We start from the raw sequence: 18,636 nt of genomic DNA, 5'->3' as shown, positions 1-18,636 counted from the left end.
CGCATCACAACTTTTGGTTCCGACTCCAACTATAAATATGACCCCAGTGTTAAAAGGTCTGGAGACAGTGCAAGTAAACGAACGTTTAGAAAACTATTTATTTCTTGAGTTGAATTGGTCTTTAAGAAACCATCGTAAGTAACAATTACATTTATATTTATTGACATCTACAAATTTAATTTGATTCATAACTAGTCTAGAGTTAATTATAGTAATTAAACTATAAAATATTACTTTAAAAAAAACGAATATAGACAATATTAATGCCATGGCTTCTGTGAGTCTAATTATATTTATATATTTTCAATGCTTATTTTTATTTTTAAGAATTACATTATTGAATGACAATTAGATTTAAAGCGAGCGATGCAAAGTCAGGATTTAAAAATACAAGTACTTATATGTAAAAGTGGAGGCGCGGTGGCTGAGTGGTGAAGTGCATGGCTTCTGAACTGGGTCCCCGGGCTGGCTCGAATCTGGGGAAGACTGGGGGTTTTACTTTCGGGATCCTTGTGTGCCCATGAGTCCATCCAGCTCTAAAGGATACCTGATATTCGTTGGATGTCAAGATGTCAGCAGTAAAAGCGGTTGATTGTTGTGCTGGCCACAGGACACACTCGTAAACTGTGGACCACAGAAACAGATGACTTTTGCATCGTCTGCCCCTTAGATCGCCAGGTCTGAAACGGGAAATTTACTTATACGGTATGTAACAGTCTTGAACTCAATACCTTGCAAGAATTCTTTCAGCCTCATTTTATTTTTATTAAGGGGAGGAGTGATTTTCAAACCTCCTTCCTGAAGTTTAGTGACTATAGTTTTGCTTAAGTTTTATTTTTATTGTAACCTCACCCCCCCCCCCTTGAAATTGTGTCATTGTAGTTTAGTTTCGATTTATGTTTGCGGGCTTTTGCTTGAATTCATGTTAATTTAATTTTTTAATGGAGCCCAAGGTGAGGTCATTGTGTCAGTCATGTTACTGGAGAGGTTGTATAGCCCACCTTTATAGGTTGGTATCCTCGTCTGACTAGAGACAATAGATGCATTGTTATGGCACGTTTACGAATGAGTTATTTGTTTTGTAATGAAAGAAAGAGTTGACTAAGAGACAATGACGCGACTAGTAAAAACAAGAAAAAGATTCTATGAAGATTAGCGAATAGCAGACCACTTTAGAGAGAGACATCCTTTTATGAGGGTAGAGATTTAGCTTGACGACATTCGACGGTTCCTTTTGTTATTATTAAACGTATTCGACATTCACCCTCAGCGTCGACTAACTTCTATTGTTGGCCTTTCGCCTGTTGTTGGATTTCGTCATTTCAGTGTTACCTCCGTTTGACTTAGCTGCATTGGACACAGCGCGGTAACGCCTAACAACGTCCACCTCACATAGATGTAATAGTTTGCGGGATAATCAAATCATTATTTAAAACAGAATCATTATGATATTTGTTTTTGGAGATTATTTTTTCACATAATGTAAAAACTTTTATTCTAACTATTTCACAGTTGTAAAACATGAATAGATTCATTAGATTTGTAATAGCTGTCAGCTACTTGACCACGGTGAATGCCGAAACATCTGACCTGGGTCCTGTTGTAGCCACTTACACACCAGCATGCCAGTTGGTAGTTGATTATAACTCCTCCGAAGTCCTAAACTTAACTGTATCATGCAATTATATAAGTATATATGCTGGGTATTTATACAGTGTGAAGCTTGGTTTCTGTACGGAAAATGAGTACAACAACTTAACAGTGACGGTGTGTGGTGGTAACGTCACGGACACTGAAGTCAGTCCGGCTAGGACTAATTTCTATGCCGCCGTGAACAATGTATCCCACAGCTGTCAGTCCAACATTTACACCTGCATTAAGTCATCCGTCATCCCCATTGTAATGAGGCAGCAGGAGCAGTTCTGTTCCCTTATGAGCCTTAACGTCAACGGCACAACTTCTGAGCTATGCTTGACTACAGGAGACTACAACTGTACCCAGGACGAGTTTAACCAGCTGAAGACTGCTGCATGTAGTGTCAACAGCACAACTGTGGATCAGAACTTCTCCAGGGCATTACTGAACACGACCTCAAAATGTCAGTCCATGATCTCCCATTGCGCTGGAACTAGCACAGAAGCTTGGATAGATGTGCTTGTTCAAAAGTACTGCGACTCTTTAAAGATCAACAGCGACGCTGGATCAGCCGAAGAATGCTTTAAACAAGACGGTGCCTGCACTAGTGCGGAGTTTGATATGCTGAAGCTTGCAGCGTGTGGCCAGGAGACGACAACGTCAACGGTCATCAGCCCAACCTCACCTCGAAATACTGCCACCAACATTTCTGTGGCTTCGATTATTTTTGTTCTCAGCTTGTCCGCAGCCTTCTGCGGAGGATTCTTTTAGGTGTGATTATTATCGCACATGTTATATATATATATATTTAAATTATATGTTTTTAGTGTGCCCAATAGTTTATTATTCGGGAAAAAATCAACTAACTTGTATGGTTGATTGGTTATTAGATCTTCATAAATATGTGATGAAACGTTAGAAGCCTTTAGGAAAATACACTAAATGGTTTTGTGTTCTCAGAGTGTTTGTAAGTAACAATGTTTGTTTATTAAAGTGTTTACTTAATTTAAAAAAAAATTATCATCATCATCTTTCCTTTGAGTTCCTCGTGGAACATAAGGCCTCAGCAAAAACACTCACTCTCCACGGTCTCTTGCTAGTTTTTTGATGGCTTCCCAGCTCTTTCCTGTCCTCTCGGCTTCATCTAGTATACTGCGTCGTCAAGTTCTTTTTGGTCTTCCTCAATGTCTTGTTTCCTGGGGGTTCATTCTAAGGCCTGTCTAGCTCTGTTGTTGGTATCTTTTCTAAGGGTATGACCAATCCATCTCCACTTCCTCTCTAAGATCTGCACCTCTATTTTTTTCTGTCCACTCATCTCCCACAGTTTGGTGTTTTCTACTTTGTCATACCAGTGTATTTTTAGGATATTTCTCAGAGATCTGTTGATTTTTTGTCTGTATTTTTTTTTGTTGTAGTTGCTTCAGTTGTTCTCCATTTTTCTGAACCGTAGGACCGCCTTGATTCTTTTTTTAGTCTTGTTAGAGACGTGGGGAGATTTCCAGGTTGGTTTCAGGTATGTAAATGTCTGATTTATACGACGTTTAATGTCTTCACCTGTTACACCTGTTACACCGACTACACGTCTAAGGTATATAAAATTATCTTCTTGGTCTATGGTCTGAGAATCCAGTTCTATGTCTCCAGTTTTTTTTTTTGTTTTAAAGATTTTCTCATTCGAATTCATTGAAGGTGTACTCGTTTTAATTATATGATTACGATTATATTTAATGTATAAGGAAATCAGAAAACAGTAATGGAAGTTACAGATATATGAAAAAATTAAGAATCGACATCCTAATGTATTGAGGAGTGCCTCATTAAGGCAAGGATCTAAATTGTAGTCTTGATAGGGTTTCCGGTGTACAGAATACAGAACTATTAAGCGAACCTTTTTAATCAACCATAGGATACATTTGGTGCTATTTTTCATCAGCACATAAGAAGCAAATGTCTAAGTTGGTACACGTGTAGTCCATTATAATGTTTAATTTAGTTGTGGCGTCCTTGACATTGTTCATTTTGTCAATTTAGTTCATAATCTCTCCAGGTCTTCTCTTTTCATTTCCTTATTTTTTTTTTTACTAGGCTCTATTTTATCGACATCATTCACATTTGTTTAGTTTGAGTTCGCTTCTTTCTTTTTTAGCGACATCACATTGGTTTAGTTTGAGTTCGCTTCTTTCTTTTTTAGCGACATCACATTGGTTTAGTTTGAGTTCGCTTCTTTCTTTTTTAGCGACATCACATTGGTTTAGTTTGAGTTCGCTTCTTTCTTTTTCTTTCCTAACGTTTTTTATTGCTTCAATGTTTAGAGAACAAACACAGGCTCTGAACGAGAAAATATAAAAAATAAAATACTTTAAAAAAAACAAAGCTTCTATTAAGCATAAGCTGTATCAATTCGTCTGTATTAGTCATGTGATTCAAATTGTAATGAATATAGACAAATAATAAAAAAGCATTTATATATATAAAAAAAAAAAAGGAACGACATGACTTACGAACTCGAGCCGATGTGCTAACCACTCTGCTAGCCAGGTACTTATGACTAGAGAAGAGTATATAGTCTTATATTGTTAATTACAATTTAGAGCGGCGACCTATAAAAAGGGAATAATTCAGCTTTTACCACCACTTCAACTTCAGTCAAGTAAAATTTCTTTCCTTATTTCGAGATATCAAATAAAATAATTAATTACCAAAAGTTAATTAACTAATTGGCTATTTTTTTTTTAGATTGATTCTTGTGTTGTTAAATAAATGGAATAATTTTAGCTTAATTAGAGATTTGGGTGTTTGAGAAATAACATACACAAACTTTTTATCAGTCAGACAGACAGAGTTGATTTAAGCTTTGTAAAATTGTTTTAAATTCATTTGTAATTTTGGACGAATTTTTTTCTTGTTTTTTTTTTCTTTATTTACCAAGAAATTGAGTTAGATAAAAATGACTTGTTACTATTTTAAGAAACCCAACATCTTCGAGTTTCTTCAATGGTGGAGTTTATGTTTTTATTATTGATTAAAATAGCGAATGTTGTTCATGTCTTGTTGACTTGTTACATTTTGTCGATTGAAACATCGTTAAGAGTGTGCGTGTCTGTGTGTTGGATTATAATAAATCAAACCCTAACCCTAAAGACATAAAACTAAAATGTTATTTAACCTTGGCTAGGCCAATATTAGAATATGCATCCTCTGTTTGGTACCCCTCAACTAAAGAAAATATTAAGAAACTGGAACAGACACAAAATAGAGCAGTGAGATTCATAACAAACGAATATTCCCATTTGACTAGAGTAACATTTAGTAAAATCACTAAATTTAGAAAGCCTTCAGGACAGAAGACTCAAAAGTATAGTAGCAATTATACATAAAACACTGAAAAATAATCTTCAAATACAAACACAAAATCTAATAAAATACTCAGAAAGACACAAAGATAAAGGCACATTTCTCGTTCCATATGTTATGACAAATTTGTACAAATACTCCTTCTTCCCTAGTGCTATTAGAGCATGGAATGGGTTGCCTGAACCAGCCATGAAAACAAGTAACTTGGCAGAATTTAAATCGTTGGTTAACATGCATGACTAAATGCATGACGCGTAGGACGTAATCATTTTCTTTTTTTAAGTAACGTCTGTATTATAAAAGATAAGATAGCTGATGTTTTCAACTCTGCTGAGATCTGATTAAACAAATAACGATATGACTTAATTGATTTGGCCCTTTTGAATTCCACTGGAGCTGAAGTCAGCAACAGTACTTCGCCAATGGACTTCGTTCTGATGCAGCTCCCCTCTGATGGGTTCATGTCTATCCTGCCGTCTAACAAACAGCAAAGCAGCGCTAAAATAAGGACGCGAGAGGAGATTGGGATCTATTGTGGAGCCAGTATCAAATGTCAAATAGGCTCAATGCTATAAGCTTTCCTCTCTTCTTTCGAGTAGATGTCATGTGTAGATGTCACGTGGAGCTGAAGTGCTTAGTGTAGGATCTGGTGAAGTTTGCTGTTTGTCTGTACTTTTTTATTTTGTTTTTATTTTACCCCCCCCCTTTTCCCGAAGTCTGTGTTTGTGGTGTTAGATACAAAGGCATTCTTACTTAGTGATCCAAAACAGAGTCAAATCTTATTAACCATACATTTACTAAGTGGTATGATACCAAATATCTGATATCACATTTTTAGTTTATAATTAGAAAAAAACAAAATGCTAAGTACCTTAAATATACTTTAGATCAGACTTCACGCCGTTGAAACATTTGGAGTCAGCAGCAGTAAAAAAATAAACAACAAACACAAACTAAGCAACGGATTAATAACATGTCTCTTCTATTGTCTGAAACTGGTCCGAGATTGTTTTATATTTGTAAAATCTCTCCTATAAATGAATTCAGTGCTCCAGCTATTTAGCTTATAGTAAAAAAAAATCATTTTTATTGTAAAACAAACTAAAAATGTATTAAAGACATGTGCACAAGTATTGTTCTCTTGTTGTTATTTCATTTTCTTTTAAATTTTGCATCAGTTTTATTGGTTACTTATAAAAATGTGAATGGACCAGAGATTTCAATTGGAAGATGATAAACTGAAGGATCTACCGTCTAGTCCTGGTCAGACACAATGTAGGCATTGAGTAATAACAATGACACTTTTGTTAAATTCAATTTTTTTTTATATTTCCCACTAAAGACACCTGGTCTAGATATTCTAGCTTCGACTACAATGTTTTGAAATCACTAACATAACTTATTCACAACTAGAGACTTGTCACTTTCAACACTGACCCCACCTGCACATAGGCGTGTCCTGAAACAATAAACAAAGACACAAAGATAAAGGCACATTCCTCGTCCCATATGCTAGGACAAATTTGTACAAATACTCCTTCTTCCCTAGTGCTATTAGAGCATGGAATGGGTTGCCTGAGCTAGCCAGGAAAACCAGTGACTTGGCAGAATTTAAGTCATTGGTTAATATGCATGACTAAATGCATGATGCGTAGGACGTAATCATCTTCTTTTTTGAAGTAACGTCTGTATTATATAAGATAAACACAGCTATTTGATGTGCACTGTATTAATGCCACATATATATTTACTATAAACTATACAGACATTTTATATCAAGGCTGACAAAGCTTTAGTGAAAGTCAAAGTGCATGCATCGTATGAAGAGATAGGGCAGATTCGTCATTACTGTAAAATTTTATGTATTATAATTTTATAGTTTACTCTAAACTTTTAGGTTGTTACAACTATTATTTTTCAGGTTAAATGAATGTATACATCTACTCGCGTACAAACACAATTCAAATAATAGACTTATAGAAGACTGTGCGCAAAATGTTCCTGAACGTCTTTAAATTAATGTAACTCTTAAATGAATGCATGCGGGAATACCCGCTGAAATACGTGGGTTCAATTTCTTGAATGTTAAGTCCTCTAGGCCAAGTTTAATTTTGAAAATTATTATATTTTTAACAAATTCGTAATGGTCCAAAATAGAGTCATCACAGTATGACCAATACGCTAGTTTTTTTTTCCCAAAGATACACATAAACTTTCAGTAGAACTGTCAAGATTCATGTCCACCTAGGTTGTTTTTTTTTAACCAATGAACAATTCGCTAGCTGATAAGGGATTGTAAAACAAAAATGTATTAACTAGCTAGGTTTTGTTAAGAATATGAGAACTGGTAGCTTCAGTGTTTAAAAAAACAACTTTACTTTCTTATATCTTTAGAGTAATTTATGAAACAGCGGAGCTGTAAGCAGAGTTAGCTACTTGTCCATAGTACAGCAACTATAAAACTGCATCTCAGTAGCCAACAAAATAAAAATCTGGTCAGAAGTAATAATAATAATGAGAATGTCTTCCATTCCAAAGATTAGGAATGAGTGCAATGTTTCATATAACTACGCAAACCCAGTTTGACCTGCATATTTTTCCACAACTGATGCTGACAAAGCCGTTGTCTACAGAGGGTCTATTTAGGTTTTCATTACTTTTTTTGCACCTGTCCTCTACAATAGCTTTTATCTGGGCCTCAAATGTGTGTCCCGCGACTTTTGTGAGAGTTCTCCAACTGCCTCTTTCTGAGGACATCTGCTGCCATTCTGCTTCTGGTGAAATGGCGTTAGAAGAAGCAAAATAATAACTAGGATATCTCTAAACGTGTCCTTCTGTTGGTCAAGTACTTACCTGGAATTTACGTGTCCATCTGTTGGTCAAGTACTTACCTGGAGTTTGATTCTTTGTTGTCTATATCAACTTCTGCGATGTAAATTTTAGGGTTCCGTAGTCCGAGTACGTCCCACTGGGATGGGTTCAAGATGGGGGCTACATGAGTAAATGAGATGGTCACTGAGTGGAGGACCCCGACGTCCTTGTCTGTGCCGACTTTAAATGTATGCGTCGTACCAACACGTAGCTCCATTGGACTGTAACAATGAAACATTTTGAGTAAAAAAAAAACAATAATCATCAATCAGAAGCAGGGGCGGACTTGGTGTCGAAATCGGCCCGGGCATTTCTATTTCATCCGGCCCATAAATTGTATATGTTATGATGGACATCCAATTCTAGGTCTACCTATCCTCAGAATCATTATGTTAAGTTTGATCATGTATCGATAGCTGTACACATGCATGCAGTGCATACGTCACTCACAGGAAAACTAGAAAACATTTAACAATTTAATACGTGTCTTAGTAACATCCATGCGGCCATTATTATATAAAATAAAGACGTGATTTCAAAAAAAGATGGTAACTGTCTTCCTACCGGCATTAGCCCGAATGCCCATATAACCGTCCGCCCCTGATCAAAATGGAACAATATGTATTGAATATTAATTGTAAATATTTCTTTAACAAGCCATGGATCGATACTTACTCTTTATTCAACTGGATCTTTTCGGTGTTGCCTTTATCTCCCGTGAAGATAGCAAACAGTTTACCTCGCTCAGTCTGACCTGTTCCAGAGGAGAGTTTCACAGCGACATCTAGGTGATACTCTGTAGACACGAACAAGAGATCAAATAGTTTTTTTTAACTCTAAATATTTTATTGTCAATATCACAAGAACATAATGACTTTACTTTGAAGTCATTAAATAAGGCGCGGTGGCTGAGTGGTAAAGCGATTGGCCTCCGATCCGAGGGTTCTGAGTTCGAATCCTGATGAAGACTGGGATTTTAAATTTCCGGATCTTTAGGGCGCCTCTGAGTCCACCCAGCTCTATTGGTTACCTGGCATTAGTTCCGGAAGAGTAAAGGCGGTTGGTCGTTGTTCTGGCCACGTGACATCCTCGTTAACATTAAGCCACAGAAACAGATGCCCCATAGATCGCAAGGTCTGAAAAGGGTAATTTACTTTTTTTTTTATTTACTATAGAACATTACAGATTTCTAATATCCACTGTTAGTCTACGTCAGTGATGCCTAACCTAATTTGACCTGCTGGCCATTTTAATTTCCTGTCGCGGGCCACATGAAGGAACAGGTACGAACACGAAATGAAATTGACCTGAAACTATTTGATTAGAATAGAAACCTGCGGTTCTAGTACTTCATTAATGGTATATTTGAAGTTAATCTTCTTTTAAGAAAAGCTTCTTTTGTCTACTTAAAACGTGAGCAATATTCTATCTAGCTTCACCACTGACTCATTTTCTTGTCTCTTTTTGGTGACTATTCCCATCTATCTTCCAATCTCTAGCTGTAGTTGAGCGAATCAAGAATGGCGTTATATATATATTTTTTTATCCGTTTATATATTGTTTGTTTTTAAAACAGACACACTTTCTTCTTAGCTTTCGTTCCTTTAATGTTTATGGCCGGATTATGGGAAAGAAAAAAAACAACACAACATCTACGTCTTAGCCCACAACATTCTGTTGAGTCGCAACTTACGACAGAAAGGTTTACGTGTGGATGTAGTCAAGTAAATCTTTCTTGTCTGTCCTCTGGGCGGGACATGTCTGTCAGCATGAAAACCCATGTACGCACAGCCAGCAGCTCCACAGGAGTTACATCGTCCGCTCTGCTCGTAGAGAAGGTAAGGATGCAATCAACGTGACTACGTGACGTGGATAGAGATGGAGTAAAGGTGTGCAGTGGACGACAGACATTGCGTGTATTAAGTGGACTTTCTCTTAGTGAACTAGTCTAGGGAGAGAAGAGAGAGAGAAAAGAGAGAGAAGAGAGAGAGAAAAGAGAGAGAAGAGAGAGAGAAAAGAGAGAGAAGAGAGAGAGAAAAGAGAGAGAGAAGAGAGAGAGAAAAGAGAGAGAAAGAGATAGAAAAGACATAGAAGAGAGAGAAAAAAAGAGAGAGAAGAGAGAGAAAAAAAGAGAAAAGAGAGAGAAAAGAGAGAGAGAAAAGAGAGAGAAAAGAGAGAGAAAAGAGAAAGAAGAGAGAGAAAAGAGAGAGAAGGGAGAGTGAAGGGAGAGAGAAGAGAGAGAAAAGAGAGAGAAAAAGAGAGAAAAGAGAGAGAAGAGAGAGAGAAAAGAGAGAGGAGAAAAGATAGAGAAGAGAAAGAGAAAAGAGAAAGAAGAGAGAGAGAGAAAAAAGAGAGAAGAGAGAGAGAAGAAAGAGAGAAGAGAAAGAAGAGAAAGAGAAAAGAGAGAGAAGAGAGAGAGAAGAAAGAGAGAAGAGAGACAGAGAAGAGATAGAGAGAAAAGAGAGAGAAAGAGAGAGAGAGAAAGAAGAGATAGAGAGAAAAGAGAGAGAAAGAAGAGAAAAAAGAGAGAGATGACGGAGGAAAAGAGGGAGGGAAAAGTGGAGGGAAAAGTGGCGGGAATGAGTGGAGTATTAGAGTGGCATGGACTTCAGATCGATGAGAGTTTGGAAAGTTTTAGTTGAAGTTAACTTCATATCATGGGCGTAGCCAGGGGGGGTTCTTGGGGTTCAAACCCCCCCCCCCCCGAAATGAAATCCCCCCCCTGCGGACGGAATTAAGTGACTGATTTTTGCTTTCATTTTGTTTATTTTAGGTGAGATTTTAATACTAAATCATCACTTACCACAGCACAGCCGAGGCAGTTTTGAGTTAAAAACCCTCTACCAGGGGGTTTTGAGATTAAATCCCCCTACCAGGGGGTTTTGAGATTTTAAAAACTCCTATCAGGGGGTTTTGAGATTTTAAAAACCCCTATCAAGGGGTTTTGAGATACAAATCCCTCTACCAGGGGGCTTTGAGTTACCCCCTACAGGGTTTTGAATTTTAAACCCCCTACCAGTGGTTTTTGCAGTTAAATCCCCCTCTTCTATAAAACAAAAAAAATACAAACAACAATCCCAAATTCCAACAGCACAGTTGAGAAAAATTTTGATTTTAAAACCCCATCCAAAATTTACGACAACCCCATCTTCAATATCAAAAAAGCAAATTACACACTCAAAATTCTATGAGCGTAGCCAAAGGGGTTTTGAATTTAACCCCCCTTCCCCTTCCAGTTGGGGTTTGAAGCTAAAAAGTACCTCTTCAATATAAAAAAAAAGCAAATTACACACTATAAAATCTATGAGCGTAGCCAAAGGGGTTTTGAGTTTAAATCCCTCTCCTCCAGATGGCTTTTTCTTTAAAGTTTAAAACCCCTCCAGATGGTTTTGAGTTTAAAATTCCCCTACAGAGCGTTTAGAGTTGAAAACCTCTCTCTTCAATATTATTTTAAAGCAAACTACAGTCACCAAATTCTATGATCGTAGCTAAATGGGGTTTTGAATTAAAAACAAAACAAACAAAAAACCAGAGATTTTTAGTTTAAAACCCCTCAACAGATGATTTGACGAAAAAACTTTCCTTTTCGATATAAAATCTAAAGCGAAATACAGGCATGTAATTCCGAGAGCGTAGTCAAGAAAGGTTACAAATTTCTACCAGTGGCTTGGGTTCCATTAATTAAGTGTGAATAGTCTTCTGCAGAAATTGAAAATCATTAAATGTGTCTCAACAAAGATGGCTAAGACAGATTTTAGGAGTCAGTCATAGAGATCGGGTCTAAATCAAAGAAATCATATGCCGAACTGGGAGTCGAATCCTTAGTAAGGTTGTGACAGAGCGTCGCATGAGGTTTTGCGGGACATGTTTTCCGTCAAAATGAATTACGCAAAATAAGAGTTGCGGAAACAGCTTGCCGGAAAATGCACCGAACGGCGCGAGAGGGTCTAAGTCAGTAAGAATAGCACATTAGGTTTTTGAAATAAAACTTTTTAATAGCAAGATAATGCACTGTAGATACCTCAGAATATGCATTTTGTTAACTTTCAATACCAGAAATAGTGCTCGGCGGCGGGGCTTCGCCCCGCTCTGGGGGAGCGCTCCGAACTCCCCCAGACCCCCTTGCTAGCAAGGGCGGGGAGTCTACAATAAACAATAAAAGTCTTCCGAAAGGGTCAGAATGTAATAAAGATTAATTATGTACACACACACACACACACACACACACACATATATATATATATATATATATAATTTTTTTTCGCAAAGGGGGGGGGGAGATCGGGGGGGGGGGAACACCCCCCCCTCAAAACCCTCCCCGAAAAAAAATCCTGGCTACGCCCATGCTTCATATGATTATATAGTTGGTGACCCCTTCGGACAAAATGATCGGTGAAGGAATAATCTTCTGTTCCTGGTCAAGTACAACTATCTATGGGTCATAGAACACAAGGACCTTTGTTCGATTCTTTTGGACACTGAAAAACTGGGCATCTTTTCTTCCTCCACACTAAACACATAAGAGATGGAGTGAAGTTTAAACATACTAGAGACTTTCTTATCTGATTAGTCTTCTAGTTCATGTAACAGATACTGTTTTTTTCAATCAGACTAAATGTATATTTACAGTGAAGTCCTCTTCAGAGTTACATGCATAGCCCATAAATGGGCACCGTGTATTGATACTCTCTGTGAAGAAGTGGATTGCCCTAAAGTGATTACAGGCAACAACTTCAGAAGTCCCTGACGACAGAGAAAAATTTATACAATTATAGTGTGCAGTCTACATAGAAAATATAAGTTATTCATAAGTATACAAGTAGAAATTGTTACTCTCTTAAAGAATTAAACTTTTGTGAAATAAATCCTTATTGGGTTTCAGACTTTCTCTTCTCTCCGCCCCACTTCCCCTGCTCTAATGAGGCTAGTGTGTCGAGAACCACTGATCCAAATCATTCCGTTTCAAGCACAGAAACTAATGCAGTACCTTGGATCAATCCCCAGTCAGATATTTGAGTGAAAGGATTCCGCGTACACCCTGGCTGATCACGTCCTAAATTAGGAAAGAAGTCCAGGTCTGCTATTGGCTGTTTTAATCCCAGACCTGAAACGAAATTAGTAATTTAAGCATAAATGCAATACCATTCCAAAGTTATAAATGTCGGGTACCTTTACTTGACTCAGTGACAGCAACAGCAAATGTGACACTGTAAACGCAACTGGAGAAACCAGAGAGGACAGGCAGAAATGGAAGACATTGCTGATATGATATTCCGTCCATCCTTCAATCCCGAATATCAAATAACATTTTCAAAAATATCTCTCCACACCTTGCGGCCCCTACTCTTGCAGAGTGATAGCCCTTCTTTCGCCTGCGCGTTGGGGTATTGGACTTACCGAATTGTATTAATGATTCACTGTCAGTGTGTATCGCGTCCACGAAGACTGCATCCGTTGGGTCAAGTCGTACGGTGTGGTCAGTGTTTTCAAAGTAAGGTCCAGCAGGGTCCAAACCTGATGATATTAATTCAGTTGAATAAGGGTACAAAAACATCAATATTCTAATTATATAATTATAAACTGTAGTATAAAACTTTAAACATAATCTTCAAAGCATACCAAATACAGATGACTTGAGACGATTTAGAAGCATGCCAAACATAGATATCAATTAGAGTTTCTCATTCAGACCTTGCAATCTAAAGGGCAGATGATGTTGAGGTCATCTGTTTCTTTGGCCAACCTTTAACGAACAGAGTGTCATGTGGCCAGCACAACGACACACTGCCTATACTTTCCCCAACTTTAGTTTGGTACCCATTAGAAATGGGTCGACTCAGGGGTATCCTAAAAATCCTGAAACTCAAAATCCCAGTCTTTAACGAAATTCTAAGCCAGGACCCCAGCTTCGGAAGCCAAGCGCTTAACCACTCAGCCACTGCAGCCCCAACCCAGGTTAAATTACTTGGGACGATAAAGAAATACGCCAAATATAGACCACTAAAGAAGGTATAGAAACATCCTAGGGAAAGATGATTAGTTTCGAGAAAGATACATGAGAAGTAATTTCTGATTTAAGAGTTAATTAATCCAGTAAATGTGTGCACTATTTTTTTTTTGTTGGCCAATATGGCAGAACAGTCCAATGCAGCCTTCTTGCAGATACATCACTGGCGGTAGGACCTTCCGATTGTCGACACGACGGTCCAGAGTTCAAAACCTGCCATGCTAAAGGAGTTATTATATCAGATAATGTCCTCTTGGTCATTAGTAAACTCTCTACTGTGTTGTTTGCAGGTGTACGTGAAAGTGTTTGAATTAGAGAGTTCAAATCTTACCAGTAATTCTTCCAAGACCAGGAACTCTCTCCCCAGCATAGCCACTGATGTGTGACCCCAGGCTGTGTCCAATGAGATGAAAGTCTGCTGCGGTAACACCTTTAGTTTTCTGATCAAATTAAATGTCAGATAAATCATAGTATTTAAATACAGAACGCAGGCAACCTTAGTGGCCTGTGTAAGTCTTACAGAAGTGGATGGGAGATTATGTACATGGCAATCCTTCTTTATCAATCTTTAAATAGTGTAATGAATTGATTTCGATACAAGGAGATCAGAGAATGGTGAGTATTCAGTAAACACTACATCGAATTAATGCTAAAAAGTTACAATGTGAAGATTTATTGCTGATGTTTAGCTGAGAGCCACAAACCGCTTATCTACCTACCAAGGGGGCTAGAGTTCAAAACCACATGCGAGTTGTGTTTCTTGCGCGTCTCAAGGAGGCAAGGAAACTTTCTCCCAGATATTCACATGATGGCCTACTAGTTAATTATTCCAGTAGTTCGTGGAACACCTATTCAGTCCTAGCGGAACACTTGGGTTCCGCGGAGCACATTTTGGGAAACCCTAATCTAGGTAATAAAACAAACTGTAGAAATAAAATTTTAGAAATTGTATAAACCTAACTATTAACTGCTTGATCAGTTCTGCTATCTGGGCTCCGACTACTCGAGTGTTGGCAGTGGCCTGGGTGTAAGGGGGCAAGTTGCCCTTTGACCAGTCCACTAGGATAACGTTGTAGTCTCCTTGTTTTAGTAGTTCATCTTTTAAATTCTGTAGTAATAAAAGAACAACAACAATAACAAAGCGAATAATAAAAAAAAATACATCTAAATAGTTTCATTATGATAAGGTATTATGACTATGCTATTTTAATGATAAGATAATATAGCATAATTTAATTGAAGCAGTATAGGAAGTTTGTTTCTATCAATGATATATAAGAAAAAAATTAAAATAACAGAAAAATCTTCACACATTTGAAACAGTTCTATAAAATAACAATGCAAACAACAAAACTTAAATGCAAATGTTCTTATGTAAAACTGGCCGGATATGACCCGCGGCCTACGGGCCTTAGTATAAGTATCACAGATCCACTTCATTGAATTTATATCTAAGTTAAACATGGAGAATGTTCCATTCACACTTTTTGTATTTAGCCACGAAAATAAAAGTAGAGTATGAAAATGGGTTTACCCTGCTTAGCCGACATACTCATATCCAATATAAATTACTGTGAAAACGGGTTTACCCGATTTATTAAAACCTTTCGTTATTCAATAGAGATACAGTTAGGTATTTTGTCTATTTTTAGGGCTCTCCGGTTGTGGAAGAGACATTAAACATACATTACGGTCTCCGCCAAGATCTAAGGATTGGTCAAACGGTTTGGATTTTTATTTGGGACATACATACATTCGCCTTCCTTTCTTCTTTATATATTAGCTAAGAAATGTCTGGAAAATAACCAAGAGGCGCAATAAATAAATTTCGCAGTTTAGGTTGTGGCAGTGAAATTCTGGACTGTTATAGTTTGAACATAGGTAAAAATAGTTCTTGAGCATGTAGACCTTGTAGATCTAGATAGGCATTCAATTACACCACTGTTAAATCAAAGCCAACCAACACAATCATAATAAAAAGTTACTCAACCAAGGGGCATCTGGAAGTACAGGCCAAGATATTTATAGAGAAACGACACACGCCAATCAAACAATGTTTTACAAAATATTTATTCTCGAAAAATAGATAACTTTAAATTTTTCCAAGTCAAAACAGAAAACATCTGTACATCATCTGCCCTTTAGATCTGCCCTATAGATCTGCCCAATAGATCTGCCCTAAAGATCTGTCCTAAAGATCTGTCCTAAAGATCTGCCCTAAAGATCTGCCCTAAAGATCTGCCCTATTGATCTGCCCTATAGATCTGCCCTATAGATCTGCCCTATAGATCGCAAGGTCTATTTAGTTTTTTCCCTCTTCCCTTCAATTGTCGAAGATGTCCTTCAAGAAAGTCCGAACTTCTTCCATCATGGACTCGGACAGACTCTATAACCTCAGCAATCCAGTGTGACCAACGTTTGTGCGGCGGGTAACTAACAGCAGAATACTATGTTCCCGTGGCAAAGACTACAATAAGGCTTCGCAGTTAAAGCATTAGCTAAGCATTAAAAAAAACCTGGCTAGATGGAGAAGAAGGATAGAGGCTTCTAGGTCTTCCAATCCGTCAAATGAAGTAGGAAAACTATACCCGGGTACGCTATTCTGCCTCAACGTGGCCCTCAGGTGGAAACGATAGAGGAAGTGATTAGGCTAAACGAATAGCAAAATAAAACTCCTGTGGGAGTGTCCAAGGAGAGAGTTTTCCTATTGCATGGTGCGGAGTTGAAAGAGAGCTTCCACGTCCCTGTCGATAATCCGTGCGCCGTTCCTCAAGGGACCGTTACACTAATGGCGAGTCCTGCACGGTTAGCTTGGTACAACATAGGAAAATGGCGGGGGTTCCCGGTGTGCTCGGTCTTCAGCCATGCATTCTCCATTCGCCCGGAGTGCCAGATATATCGGAAAAAACAATGTTTTACATAGACATTGACTTGGACCACTTGAAGAGAGAACGGTTGGTTCAAGCAGGCTTACACGCCTAGAGTTCGAAGAGCCATCGGCTTAACTCTTTTGACAATCACACGAAGCACAATAACAACAGATGTTGGCTTTTAAATTCATTTATGATTCTATATTTTGTTTTAAAAATCTTGGAGCTCAAAGAATCTGACATTATTAGTTCAATATTGGTTGACAACAATATAAAAGAAACCTTACTTTTTGCCAGGAAGAAATATCTGGGTTATCCAAAAAACCGTGGGTCAAAATTTTGGTTTTAGTTTTGGTCTTGAAATGAGAGAAAGTTGTGGATGCATTACTGGTGTGGATAGCTGGCAGATCCTGAGGCACAGTTTTGTACTCACGCGTGTAGAGCTTAAAGAGGGTTCTAGAAGGAAAGACAATATATAGAAAAAAATATCTATCTATCTATCTATCTATCTATCTATCTATCTATTTGTCTGTCTGTCTGTCTGTCTATCTATCTATCTATCTATCTATCTATCTATCTATCTATCTATCTATCTATCTATCTATCTATCTATCTATCTATCTATCTATCTATCTATCTATCTATCTATCTATCTATTTGTCTTTTTACCTGATTTGTTGTGGAGATTGTGGATTCAGCACTATCGGACGTTTTAAACTGACTCCAAAAGGTCCTTCAGTTGCGAAGCAGCCAAGAGAACCGTAACAAACAGAGCCTCCTGGAAATAAGAGAAAATAAAAATGTTACAGGCATGAATATGCAAGAGATAATACAATCTGACTTCAGACTGAACCCATAGTTTACGTTTCTCTCTAGTCTCGTCTGCTGCGATAGATTTCGTCTCTATTGTTGTCAACACAAGAGATAGAATAACAGCCGCCCATGGAGACATCTTCGCCAAGTTGTCTGGAAACAAGTTGTACGCTACTGAACAAGGAACCAGGGCAAAGAACTGAAATGCAGGTCTAAGTATTAATTAATTCAGGATAATTAGAGTATATTAATTGCATACAATTTTTCGAAAAAAAAAAAAGAATTAATTATAATAATTTTAAAATGAAAAAGAAATGGAGAAAAAAAGAATTATAATACATTGAAAAATATAAAATGTTTTGTTAAAAGTTACAATAACAAATATAATTTGAAACGTACGGCATAATTAAGATTTTGTTTTATACTTTTATTAATATTTATATTACCGTAGTTTAAAAATAGCCTGTTTGAAGGCTAGCTGAAGTCTAAATGAGATGAAGTAATGTGTGTATCAGCAGTGTTTCAATGGACAAGTTATATCCCCGAGACCTAAGTATTTTCACCATTTAATTTTAAAAAAAAACTACAACCAAACATTGTCACTGTAATGTCAAAAAAAAAAAAAAAAAAGAGATCATATTTTCAAATTTACCAATAAAGATAAAATGTCTGTAGTCTTGTTCAACCTTTTCTGACAGACATTTTCTAACGTCGTTTTTATCTTTGACAATCTTATCTCGCGGTTGTCCTTGGAGTTAAAAGATAGCCAGACTGGATGACCGACATTGTTAGTCAACTCACTGGTCACGACGAAGATACAGTACAATCACACTTACTGCCCTTCACACAAAAATCTTTGTGCACTACGTCACATTACTCAACCCCCACCCCCCTTTTATTTCTTCTTATGTTTTACCAAAACATAATGTAAAAGTTTAAATTTATAAATAACTTCTGAGATTGCAACAACAGCAAGGAAGCCTTTGTAATAGAAATTAGAAAAGTGCTATAGTAGCGTTTCTCAAACTTTGGTGCGGACTTTCTATAAAGCCGGCGGAACGTCCTAGCAAAGGAGGGATGTGTGAA

General features: G+C 37.3%; 2 protein-coding genes across 2 annotated transcripts; one reads left to right on the top strand and one right to left on the bottom strand.

Moving 5' to 3' along the window:
* On the top strand, positions 1-4,677 carry LOC106070175 (uncharacterized). Its single transcript, XM_056036218.1, has 2 exons — positions 1-134; positions 1,513-4,677. The coding sequence occupies exon 2, from the start codon at positions 1,522-1,524 to the stop codon at positions 2,404-2,406; it is 885 nt and encodes a 294-aa protein (XP_055892193.1). The 5' UTR covers positions 1-134; positions 1,513-1,521; the 3' UTR covers positions 2,407-4,677.
* Positions 4,678-6,277: 1,600 nt separating this feature from the next.
* LOC106070173 (pancreatic triacylglycerol lipase-like) lies at positions 6,278-17,717 on the bottom strand. The gene is made up of 12 exons (XM_056036216.1): positions 17,602-17,717; positions 17,407-17,515; positions 17,025-17,193; positions 14,829-14,975; positions 14,199-14,307; positions 13,258-13,374; positions 12,848-12,964; positions 12,488-12,603; positions 9,554-9,683; positions 8,536-8,656; positions 7,881-8,081; positions 6,278-6,448 (listed from the first exon to the last, which is right to left on the bottom strand). Exons 1-12 carry the CDS (start codon positions 17,687-17,689, stop codon positions 6,379-6,381), a joined length of 1,494 nt encoding a protein of 497 aa, XP_055892191.1. The 5' UTR covers positions 17,690-17,717; the 3' UTR covers positions 6,278-6,378.
* Positions 17,718-18,636: the final 919 nt, after the last annotated feature.

This window comes from Biomphalaria glabrata, chromosome 7 (genome assembly GCF_947242115.1).
Source record: "Biomphalaria glabrata chromosome 7, xgBioGlab47.1, whole genome shotgun sequence".
NCBI lineage: Eukaryota > Metazoa > Mollusca > Gastropoda > Planorbidae > Biomphalaria > Biomphalaria glabrata.
This window is presented reverse-complemented; position numbering and strand designations above follow the sequence as displayed.

Excerpts from the sequence above, each read along its gene's own strand:
- LOC106070173 (XM_056036216.1), bottom strand. The coding sequence starts at position 17,689 with ATGTCTCCATGGGCGGCTGTTATTCTATCTCTTGTGTTGACAACAATA. Across the intron at positions 14,308-14,828 it reads AACTGATCAAGCAGTTAATA|AAAACTAAAGGTGTTACCGC; the intron begins GTTAGGTTTATA and ends TAATTTGATCAG. Across the intron at positions 8,082-8,535 it reads AAGATCCAGTTGAATAAAGA|TCCAATGGAGCTACGTGTTG; the intron begins GTAAGTATCGAT and ends TCATTGTTACAG.
- LOC106070175 (XM_056036218.1), top strand. The coding sequence starts at position 1,522 with ATGAATAGATTCATTAGATTTGTAATAGCTGTCAGCTACTTGACCACG.